The 12950-nt window shown below is 31.4% G+C and overlaps 1 protein-coding gene across 1 annotated transcript; it reads left to right on the plus strand.

The window, feature by feature from the left end:
• The first annotated feature begins 1572 nt into the window (after positions 1–1572).
• LOC131593267 (protein FAR1-RELATED SEQUENCE 5-like) lies at positions 1573–6337 on the plus strand. The gene is made up of 3 exons (XM_058865633.1): positions 1573–1695; positions 1876–4425; positions 5026–6337. Exons 1-2 carry the CDS (start codon positions 1680–1682, stop codon positions 3987–3989), a joined length of 2130 nt encoding a protein of 709 aa, XP_058721616.1. The 5' UTR covers positions 1573–1679; the 3' UTR covers positions 3990–4425; positions 5026–6337.
• The last annotated feature ends 6613 nt before the right edge of the window (positions 6338–12950 follow it).

The raw sequence follows: 12950 nt of genomic DNA on the forward strand, positions 1-12950 counted from the left end.
TGAAAAAATTGGAATTTTACATGTTTGATTCAAATCAAGCACTTTTTTATTTAAACCAGATTGGACATAAACATACTAAGAATTTTTAACTATTTGATTCAAATAATTTTTTATACTTGATTTGAATCACACTCTTCTGGTCACCTTCTGCTCAGCTTGATTTGAATCAAACTTTATACATGATTCAAATCACTCACTTTTTCTGCATTTTCTAGTTGGCTCTGTTTGATTTGATTCAAATCAATTTTTGAACATGATTCGAATCACGGGATCCATGATTCGAATCACGGGGTCCATGATTCGAATCACGGGGTCCATGATTCGAATCACACTTTTTGGTTGATTCGAATCAACTAAAAAATGGGTCAAAATATAATTTTTATTTATTTCATTTCACTTACTCATTTGACTTAAAACTAAACTTTCTTTGATTCGAATCTAACCAACTTTTACCACGTATTCTTGTGCTTAAACTCAAGCACATATAAAACCTTTTGTCAACACTTTTTATGTGTGGAATTTCATATTCGTTTTGTGATTTTTTATGAAATCAACTCTCTCACTTAAAAAAGTTCAAAGTTCCGGCACTTGAATATTTTTCTTCTTCAACCTTTGTTTTGTTTCAGATCTTCATCATGAGAGATTTGTGACTGATTGGGAGAGACCTTGTCTTGAAACTAACTGTTTTTGGAGACTATTTTTTTTTAGGTTATTGCAATATTGAGAAGTTGTCTCTGGTGCTGACAAATTCCGATGAAAAAAACGAGATTCTTTATCTCCAAATTGCCTTAGTAGTGACTGTGTGGAAGACTACGGATAATGCATAATTTTTCTCAGATCTTCAGACAATTCACTGCTCAAGGAATCGGTAGGATCAAATGGTTGATTGCTACAGACGAAGGCTTGGAACAGAATTGGTGATATTGGAATTTTCTTGAAGTGTCTATCGAATAAAGATTGCGCATAAGAGTTTGGGGTGGAGCCGTATACAAGTCAAGATCCAGAAATGAAGTTTTATTTTCTTCAACATTATTATGGATAAGTGATTGTATGAACTCTTTGAATATTTGTCAAACTAGTGGAACTATGCAACTACTTTCAAAAGTGCACGTACTCACACGAGGACGACAAATTCAAAGCACTATAAATCACTGTGTCATCTCTCTACCTTTTACTCTTGCATTTACATTTAGTAGTATATTTCATGCTTAGGTTTTTCATTCATATAATAGTTTATCGTTTATTGCATTGATATCGATTTATTGCTTAAGATTAAGTTTTGTTGGAATTATGACCCAATCGAATTTTAGTAGTGATTAAAATTTGAAAAACTTATTGAGTTTAGAACTTCCAAGTTGAATCACTATATAATCGTCTCTCGTTAAATAATTTGCCTAATAAAATTTTTTTTGAAGAAAGAGATATTTATTTTAAAAAATAATAATAATAAATCAATTAGGAGATCTCTAATTGATTGTTTCTCTAGTTGACATATGGCAAATTAAAAATCAACGGTTGTAAATTAAAATTAATTTTGAAAATGAAATGAATAAAAAAAAAAAAAAGGGTAACCCTTTTTCTTCAACCTGTAACTCTGAAACAGTCCTCAAAATAGCGCCGCCGTACTACCGCCGCACCTCCTTAATGCTCAATTTCACCGCCGTCTTCAAACTCCGCAGATGAACAGCCTCTCAGGTGATTCTCTTTTTTTCCATTCCCATGAAATTCCTTAGAGTAGAGATAAATAGCATTAATCTTTTTTTTATGCTTTTCTCCATTCAGCATTATTATTGCATAGAAGTTTCACTCTTTTGAAATTTGTTTTCATTTTTCTATTTTCAATGACTATTATTATTATTTTATGTTTTTTTTTAGAAAACTTGAATGTGTCAAAAATTCCAATAGTTGAAGATGTAGAGAAGAAATGTGTAAAAAATATTCAACATGAGGAACATAGGGTTGTTGATTATACTTATACACCACATTTAGATATGGAGTTTGAATCCGAGGCCGCGGCTTATGAATTTTATAATGAGTATAGTAGGGTAACTGGATTTGGTATTCGTCGAGAATATGGAAACAAAAGTAGAAAAGACGGAACTTTGACTTCGAGAAGATTCACGTGTTTTAAAGAGGGTATGCAGAATGTTGACAAACGGAGAAACTTGATAAAAGAGGGTAGAGAGGGTAGAGTAGAAACTAGAACGGGATGTGATGCTCGTATGGTTATTTCACTTGATCGAAAGATTGGGAAGTATAAGGTTGTTGATTTTGTGGGTCAGCATAATCATGCTCTTCTACCGCCGGGGTATGTTAATATGGTTCGCTCCCATCGACGCATATCTGAGTCACAGACGTCTCACATTTTAGTGGGTGAGAAGAAATCTAGATTGAAACAAAAAGTTTTTCGAAAAGAAGTTTCTAATGAAGTTGATGGAATGGATGGTATTGGTTGTACGAGACAAGAAAGTAAGAATTATCTTCCGACTAGAAGGATGCGGTCGCTAATGTATGGTGAGGTGGGTGCTTTGTTGATGCATTTTAAACGACAAAGTGAAAATCCTTCGTTCTTTTATGATTTTCAATTAGACGTTGAACAACAAATAACAAATGTATTCTGGGCGGATGCACAGATGATAAATGACTACGGATGCTTTGGTGATGTCGTCACTTTTGATACAACATACAAGATAAATAAGGATAATCGGCCATTGGGAGTATTTGTTGGAGTAAATAATCACAAGCAAATGGTTGTTTTTGGTGCAACGTTGCTATATGATGAAACGGTTCCTTCTTTTCAATGGTTATTTGAAACTTTTCTCCAAGCAATGGGTGGAGAAAAACCTAAAACCATTCTAACGGATCAAGATTCAGCAATGGCCACGGCTATTTCTTTAGTTATGCCTGAAACGTTTCATGGATTGTGCACTTGGCGTATAAGAGAAAATGCCATGAGGCATGTGGACCATCTGTATCAAAAGGGTTCACAAGTTTGCTCGGATTTTGAAGCTTGCATTGATCTACATGAAGAAGAAGGTGAGTTTTTGAACGCGTGGAATGTTTTACTTGCTGAACATAATGTTCTTAAAGATTCATGGCTTCATTCAATTTTTCAACTGAAGGAAAAATGGGCATGGGCGTACGTTAGAAAAAAATTCACAGCAGGTATGCGGTCTATTCAATTAAGTGAAAGTTTTAATTCTGAGTTGAAAAATCATCTGAAGTCAGATTTAAATTTAGTACAATTTTTCACACATTTTGAAAGAGTTGTCAATAAACAACGGAACATTGAGTCAGAAGCCGATTACAAGTCAAGACACGAGTTGCCTAAACTGAAAATGAAAAGGGCTCCTATGCTTGTACAAGCCGGAAATATTTACACTCCAACAATTTTTGAAGAATTTCAAGAAGAGTATGAAGAATATCTAGGCACTTGCGTAAAGAATTTGGAAGAAGGGCTGTATGTTGTTACAAACTATGATAATAGTAAGGAGCGGATGGTAATAGGGAATCTCGTGGATCAAAATGTTGTTTGTGATTGTCATAAATTTGAAACATATGGTATCTTATGCAGTCATGCTTTGAAAGTTTTAGATGTTATGAATATTAAGTTAATTCCTCATCACTATATACTGAAGCGATGGACAAGAGATGCAAGGTTAGGAAATAATCAAGATTTAAAAAAGAAACATATTGAATTGGATATAAAAGCTCATTTCATGGAGCGATACAATGAGTTATGTCCCCGAATGGTTAAACTGATCCACAAAGCTTCAAAGTCTCATGAAACTTACACATTTTTATCCAAAGTTTATGAAGAGTCCGATAAAACAATTGATGATATGTTGACTAAAAAGTTTGTGGGTGGAGAATCACTTGAAACGCGTCATGCATCCGTATCCATTGGCAATGAAAAAATTGACAACAATGTGGAAACTGTTGATGTTGATGGAGAAAAGAGTATAAAGAAGCTGAGATTGTTCAAATAACGTTAAAAAACAGTGTTGAACATAATTGAGATGTCCCAGTATCCATTACTCAGATCACAACATCCAGAAGATGTGGGTAGCAGCATCAACAGCAGGCAGCAGCAACATTATTCATCTTACAGAGTTGCAAATTCGAGGTGATGTTCTCGTGGATTCTCTGATGAAATGAAAGTCATTGATTCCTACTTCTCTTGTATTGATGTGCATTTCTGATCTTTATTATCTGAAATGCTTAAACAAAAAGTGGCTTCAGCGTCTCTCTTCTCTTGAAAACATTGAGATTTCATATTGTCGCCAGCTTGAATCAATCTTTACGAGAAAAGGACTGTATGCCTCTCTTTCAATACTGACTTTTAAGTGCTGCCTTCTACTACAAGCAAGCTGTCAAAACAATGGAGGGAAAGAGTGGCCTTAGATTGCACATATGAATCATCAGGTGAGTTGCCTAAAATGATGTTTCATGTTTGCGTTTTTCCATTACATTATACTGGTGGTGACCATTGCAGCTTTATATCTTCTATTGGACTTTACTCTATAGCTACTGTTGAATACTATGTCATGAATTTAAAATTTTTCCAGATTATCTACCACTTATAATTGGAAGAAAAAATTGACTTTGAGATCATAAAATTTCATTGTCTCTCAACCTTTTTTTGCTCCCCAAATTTTGCTGATTTCTGCCAAATTTCTGATTTCGTGAGTGTTTTGTTTATCTTGATAAATTTATCTCAAAATTTCTTTGTTGAACCAATTTTATAATGTCTTTAAGAATTTGAGGCACTCAGAATTTTTTTAATCATTTTTCTATGTAAGTAGCCAAATTGGCGGAATAAGACGATAATATCAGTCATATGAATATGATATCATCAAAATAAACAGTGACCGAAAATTTGGTTTTGATCACCCTTTCTTGAAACGTACTCAAATGAAGTCTTCTGTATTAGGCCGTTTATTTAAGTCAAAGGTGTGAAGTCTGTGTTTTCAAAATTTATGAACCAGCAAACTATCTTGATGATCTTTTGCATATATTTGACAGGTAGAAGAGGGACAAGACATATCTTACATCTGTTATAGGTACTATAGAGTTCACTCGTCACTCGCTTATACAACATCGCTTCAGTAGGTTGTATTCTTGGAGAACTATTGCCTGGCAAAGTTACTATGTTTTGTACCCTTTTTACTTCTATACCTTTATTTGATGATTAATCATATTTAGGTTTAATTTTACTGAAAGATGATACACGATTCTATTGGCTTGAATTATAATTTGGTTAGAGTGTAGAGCACTGTTGAACTTTGAACTGTTAGATTTTTTATGTGCAATTACTAGTACAATGAAAACATGCCAGAATTGGCAGGATCTGAATAATCAACCTTAATCTGTTTTGGATGGTTTTAATATTGAATACATGCAGTCATTTTCATCTATATTATTCCTTTAGCTAAAAGATACCATAAAGATTGAACAAGAAAAGATAGACTTCATTTGGTATAAATCTATGTTGATATTTTGAGAATTGATATAAGAAGATCTGTGACTATATGGAACATGTACTAGTTATCTGTTGCTTTTCTTCTAACTTCTGAATGCATTTTCTAAATTTACTTGTGTGAGACAAAATTATTCTAAAATATTAAATTAATTTTAATATGTTTGAATATTGTTGAGTAAAATTATTTTTTACTTCTAGAATCGATTCCATCTTAAAATTTAGATTTAGTTTTTATCTTCAACATGATTTTTAATTACGCACTACGCGCAATAAAGCTCGGTAAAACGGTTCGGTTCATATAAAACAATTAAAAATAAAAAGACTATGACTGATCAAAATGCGACTGAACTCAAATTCGGAAAAAATTGACTAACCTACCAAAATGACCTATGCACACCGTAGTTTCGTAAAATAGTCCAATAAAGTTTTGAAACTTGAAAAAATTGTCCACAGAATATACATGCAATTGGAGAATGATTCAACCAGTCTGTTTATAAAATTGCAATTTTATTTTATGCGCAACGGAATTAGTTGTCTACATTTTTAGAAAAGTCGGGTTAAAATTGGGGTATGACACTATTCCAACGTCAGGTGGTCCACAGGACGAACCCGCTTTTGTGCCAGTTGATTAACCTTATAAATCCACGGGTGAAACACATGGTAACGCAAATCCTAGTGACAAACCTGTCGTGGTTGATGATCATCATGTTGATACACCTGTTATTGATAAGTTTTTTGATGATGTTGTCGATGATAACTATGTCCCTGGTGGAGACTTTGTTGATGATATCCTCAATGAGAACCATCAAAATGTAGAGGTTGGGGTTCAAAGCAAAAGGAGTGTGGAAGATGATCAAGCTGATGAAGATGATGATGTTCCTATTGCCACCATTATGAAGAGGATTATTGAGAGTGTTACCAAACCTCAAGAGAAAGATGTAGCTAAAGAAGTGGAGAATGTCGATGAAGAAACTCAGTCTGATGAAGCACCTGTTGTAAAAGTTAGGAAGAGTATTGTTAGGTCTTTGACTAATGGGGTGAAAGAAAAGAAAAAGGGATAAGATGACTCTCCGAAAACCTCCATGAAGAACAATGAAAATGTGAAAAAAGAGAACACCTCAAAAGACTCGTGTGAGTAAGAAAAGAAAGGTTGAAGAGAAAACTACTAAGAAGAAGTCTCTTAAGAGAAAACTTGTTCAATCAAGTGAATCTGAGACAAATGTTGAAACAAATAACCTAGACATTTTGACCTCTTCTAGGAGAAAAGTTGGTGGAAAGAGAATTCATGTGAATTTTGTTGTTGCTCCCTTGGATAATGTGTCATTTAATTCAGAAACAAGTGTTTAAAAGTGGAAATATGTTATTCTAAAAGGGTTGCGTGTGTTGTGTGTGAGGGAGAGAGAGGGGGGAACAAATGCTCCTAATTGTAAAGAGATTATGTTTATGATAAAAGTTATTGGGCTAATTAAGACGGTTAGTGATAGTGGTCCTTGCGATGAAAAGCTAGTCAATGAGTTTATTATAAACATATCACTTGATTGCAATGTTGAAGGAAGTCATGAGTATATGAAGGTTTATGTTAGAGGGAATTGTGTGAAGTTTTCATCCTCTATTATCAATGAGTATATGGGGAGAAGTAAGTCTACAGGGTCTAATACGATATAATTATTCAAACAAAATAGATATATGATCATACAAGATCATTGGATCCATAATCAATGAACCAACGACCAAAATTATTAATTACAAAATAGGAAACAATTTTGTTATTATGTAATGTGTCAGACTCGTTTGATGGATGGACATTATGAGTGATATTAGATGTGGTGATTTAGTCTAAACCCTTGTCATGGAAGGTTAAGGGAATCAAATTTTCCTGTTAGAGTAAGCATACAAGTTGATCATACTTCTTTTGAGTCAAGCGAAGTCTATGGTCTGCAAAAGTTGTGTCTGGCATACCATTTATGTTTTGTATGTCGGGGAGGGCACCACTAGTTGCATTGGCTTATGAATGTGGGTTAGCCTAATTAACATGAAGGTGAAAAGTATCTGTTCAGGGCCGGCCTAAGGGTAAGGCGGCCTAGGCCCTTGCCTTGGGCCTAAAAAAAATTATTTTTTTCTTAAAGGTATTTTAGGTCTCAAAAAATTAAAATACAATACACTTGTTCAAAAACAAAAAATTTGTATAAATGTTTGCTTAGCTCAATTGGTAAGTAAATGATGTTTTATTTGAAAGGTCCTGTGTTTTCAAATCTGGTTGGGCTACAAAACAACAAATTTTACTATCCTTTTTATTATAACTTATTACTTTTTAAAATTTATTTTTTAACGAGAAATAAAGTATTTATCTAAAATAATTTGAATACATAAATTATTATTGAATAATTTTTTTTACTTATATAATCATAATACCAATTTCATATTTAATTTTAAATTAAATGTATTATGTAAACCTTACCTTATACAATATTAAAACATGATATAATCATAATATCAATTTTATATTTAATTTTAAATTAAATATATTATGTAAATCTTACCTTATAAAATATTAAAACATGATATAAACAGAAGTTATATTTCTCATAATTTTAATTTAAATAATTATTGATAATTATAAATTTTGTAAAAATTCATTTTTATTTGGGTTACTCTTGTTTATATAAAAGCTTTAAAAAATATAAAGATTTTTGTTTAATCAACATATAATATGTGAGAGCAGTGGCAGAGCCAGAAATTTTAGGGAGCCTGGGCAAAAAATTTACACCTTATTTTTACTAATTTTACATTATATCTCTACTAATTTTGCTCTTGATTTTATCTAAAAAAAATCTCTTGATTTTGTCCAAAAATTTCACACCATATTTTTACTGATTTTGTCCTTAATATTATCTAAAAATTACTAATTTTGCCCATAGTATTGTCTAAAAGTCAACTATTAAGTGGGGAATATACAACGAAAAGAGGGGTTGAGTGCTGACGCGTGTCCGAGTTCGCTTGGCTGTAGCTCTACCCATGATTTCGAGTATCTTGCCTTTTCTAACTTGTACTCTAAAAAAAGATGATAAGGAAATAAAGAGTATTTCAATTGTCTTTAGTTTTTGTTAGATCTATTTATAGTGAACAATAGTAAATGTTCAACTGTAAACGTGTGTGCCCTTGAGGAAACTAAAAAAACTCTAAAAATTCAAATAGTTTTTATATTGGTTTATTATAATATCTATAATTGAGTTGAAATTTCGAATTATTATGCATTTATTTTATTTTATAACTATAAATTTACTTATACATTAATTTTAATATTATTTTTATTAAAGATAATTTATTCATTAAAAAAGAAAATAAAAAATGAGGGACATAAAATATAATCTCTCAAAAGCTAACAAAATAATAGTCGGACCTTTTCAACTTATTTCTTTAAAAAAACCCAAATTTTTTTAATGTTATTTATTAGGTGGAAAACTTAGATAATTTCTCATATTGACAAATTAATTTTGCTTGAACTCTCTAATTTGACCACATAGTAAAACTCATCATTTTCATACATTTCAATTTGTATTACTCTTACCTTTTAATTAAATTTAAATGCCCATAATTTCTTGTTTGATTTTATAATATATGGAAAATTATAATGTTGCTATAAAATTATAATAGAAAAGAAGTAAAAAAAAATTATAAAATTAGGGAAGGTCTAATCAATTATAAATTTTTGAAAGCATAAATTGTAAGAAGACTAAAAAAGGAAAATGATATCATTCAAGAAAAAAAGACTAAGAAGATAATTACCTGATTGGAGTTTTATCAACAATATAAAACTCTTAATATTATAATATTTAATAATAATGATTAAATATGTATATCTTGAAGTACCAACCCTCCAAGACAAAGAGGGAAAAATGAAACACTAGCCGGTCTATAACACTGTAGCATAATTAATTTAAAAATTTTTTTTTTTTATAATTCATATATAATTAATTGGATTGGGCCTGTCTGGACGATTGGGTACTCATCTATTTTAGTTTTCACACTCTTATTTTTATTAATTTTGCCCTTAATTTCGTCTAGAATTCGATTATTAAATTGGGGGAAATACAAAGAAAATAGGGGATGAGTCCGGGCTCGTCGGACTATAGAACCGCGTGTGAGAGTGAACAACATGACTCACTATATAAAGAGAATTTCGTATTCAATTTTGTATTTTAAAAGATAATTCAACCTTGATACAAAAATTTAAATATTTAACTACCAAAATTAACATTAATTTCATAATAAATACCAAAAATTTTAGTCGTAAAAAATCTTAAAACTTCTTCTAAAAATCAAATATTTTATTATAGTTGATGAAAAAAAATTTCGCTTTAATAGTCTGTTGTCGGCCTCTGTACCCGTTAAGGTTGTCTTTTATTTATATTCATGAATTTGAAGAACTTAAATAGCTAAATCAATTAATTTTAAAGTTAAGATTGATTGGCAAATCAAAACAAAGATGCTGGAATGTGATTTTAAGCAAATAGTAAAGGTTATATGTATATCTTTAGTCAAAGATATTATTTTAGAACGAAATCAACTCTATTTAAAAGTTAGCATAAATGGCCACAAATCTTAGGAAGACATTAATTAATACAAAACTTTGACAAAAAATGACTAACAAATAGACAAACCATATATAAATGCAAACAATACACTAATGAATATCATTTAAAGAAATTGTCACATCTACAATTATATTTATCTAAATGAGGTGTTTATTAATAAAAAGTGTATTGATAACGTTAAACAAACACATTATATTGTTTTTTTATCCATTAATATTTTAAAGTTCAAATTATTTAACTATCTAAAAATTATTCCATTTCTCCTCTTCTACCCTAACCGTCACTTTTCTTCTTTTTCTTTCCTCTCTCTCAAAGGAGTCAGGATCCTCTCCATTTTTCTCTCTCTCCATTTTTTCCATTATTACAGTTTTATATGTAAATAGCACGTATTTTCATGACATGTGACATTTATTTCACATTTATTTAATTTTATTTACTCAAAACTATAGTAATTGAATCTTCCATTTTTTTAAAGAAATGGAGAGGATCTCAACCGCTCTCAAAGAGGGGTGACAAATCGTTTTTGTTTATCTATTATTTAAATAAGTGATTTTCACACATTTTCTTTTTGTCTTTTTTGTGATTTCGTGGGTCATCGTTTGTTTTGATTTCCCATATTTCTGTGGTGTATTTTGATTTCTCGTCTTTGTGCGGGTATTTTGTTTTTCCGTTTTTGTGCGGTGTTCATTTGTTTCAGGTTGAAAGATTAGTTTCGATCTAGTGCAGATTCAATCAATGACTTTGGTGCCGTCAACGCTACAGATCCGAAAGCATGAATATTTCAGACATCTCAATACAGTCAATACATTAATATTTGTAGGCATATGCAATTTACCGTTTTATGCTATTAACATGGATGTTGTGGATTTGTTCGTAGATTCATCCTTTTTGTTTTTGGCAATTTTGAATTTGTATTGCAACGATATGTACTCTATCGATTTGAATGAATGAATATCATTTATTTTCTGTAAAAAAAAATGTCATGTTGTGTGATTTATGATTTAATATACTATTTTATCGATATTGTTGATAAATTAAATTTGAGAACATGAAGTTTACTTCATATTATCATTGTCAACATTACAATTATTAGACCCAAAAATTTGACTACAAATTAAGAATTTATTATTTTTAAATTAATATAATCTATTTAAATAAAAACTTAAAAAAATTAAGCTTTATTTTTTTATTAAAATATAAATAGAACTAAATATATCAGTCTAAATAAGTTAAAGCATATGCACTTGTTAGACAATTTATAATATTTGGACATATAAAGATAAATAACTTAATAGTCAAATAAGATGTTTTTAAAATTAAATTTATACATGTAAACGACAAACAAAGATGTTGGAATGCAACTTTGAACCATGAACAAACTGTATATGATATTTTGAATTGAATTTTTTTTGTCAAGTAGATCAGTGGTTAAAATTCAACTATTTTAAAGGTGAATAAATGAGATATCACGGATTTGAACTTGCGTACCTGTTCTTGATGTCCTTGCGCAACTAGCTGAATTGATTTAACAAAACTCAATTGAAGATATTATTTTAGAACGAAACCAACTCTATTAGAAATTAATATAAATGACATAAGTTTCATGAAGATTGTACTAGTAAAAAAGTATAGGTGTCACAGAGAGACTCAAAAGTCTTAGTAAGTGATCTTTACGAGCATAACAGGTGGCCAGCAACGATGAGGTTTGAACTTCGGCACAATTGAGAGAAAAAAGGTGGTTGTACCTGCAAGGCACTCCGATGCCAAAGTAAGTGTTTGGACAACAAGGTACAACAGAAAGGTGAGAGATTTTAGGTAAGAAAGTGATTACCTTGCCCTCTGGGGTCAGAGGGCTATTTATGGGAGAGCTCAGTAACGGTCAAGTCCATTTTTTGGGGATCCACGAGTGAATAGCGACCAGAAGACACGGGAAGCTAGCCGTCGCCGAGCACTTGGCTCCAGCGTGCTCAGCCCCAACTTGTTGTCTGCTCGGAACGTATTGGAAGCTTGTTGCCGCGTGTTTGGGCCAGGACGCGTTGGGCCAATAGAGTGGATTGGGTCAATTTCGGACAATTGAGCCGGTCCGGAACAATAAGTTTATAACACGACATGATGATTAGGACTTGTCCAAGATGGAGAGAAGTTTTGTACGGTGGTGTTTTGAGATAGTTTAAGAGTCATGCTCACGTGAGGGGAGAGACTTTGCTGATGACCGATGATGCTTGAGAGCCAACATATGGTTATTGTCAGTTGTGTGTTGAGACCTTAGTGGGTGTTGTGCTCTTTAGGATGTAAAGAATGATCTCTCCTCTTTCTCTGTTAGGAAAGAGTATTTATAAAGACCTTTTGGACGTGGGATTATAATCACCTTTAGTAGCGTCAACCATTTACTTCTTATCAGGAAAAATTATTGACCTTTTTTTCGAAAGTTAGTGGTGATTCCCTCTTTCTTGACTTACACGTCATGACTACCTCAAAGCGAATCTCCGAATTACCTCATGAGCGAAGGTGCCCTAACAAAAACATTAATTAATAACAAAACTTTTATATTTAAATAAATAAATTAAAAAATAAGCAAAACAAACCATAGAAAAATGAATAAACATTATATTGAAATTCACTTAAAGAAAACAAAACCTACAATTCTTTAGTAAAATAAAGAATATGCAAACTATATAACTTTTAAAATTTAATTTATAAACTTTTTTAAAAGTGAAAAGTTAATTATTTTTATGCATATTTTAATTGTATATATCTATTGCATCATTATGCATAAAAAATCCACATTCCTTCGTACAAATATACCATCACCACTCCACTCGCCACCATCACACTTCCCATTCCCTTTTTCTTCATTTTTTAGTAGAATAAAG

Source organism: Vicia villosa, linkage group LG3, assembly GCF_029867415.1.
Source record: "Vicia villosa cultivar HV-30 ecotype Madison, WI linkage group LG3, Vvil1.0, whole genome shotgun sequence".
Lineage (NCBI taxonomy): Eukaryota > Viridiplantae > Streptophyta > Magnoliopsida > Fabales > Fabaceae > Vicia > Vicia villosa.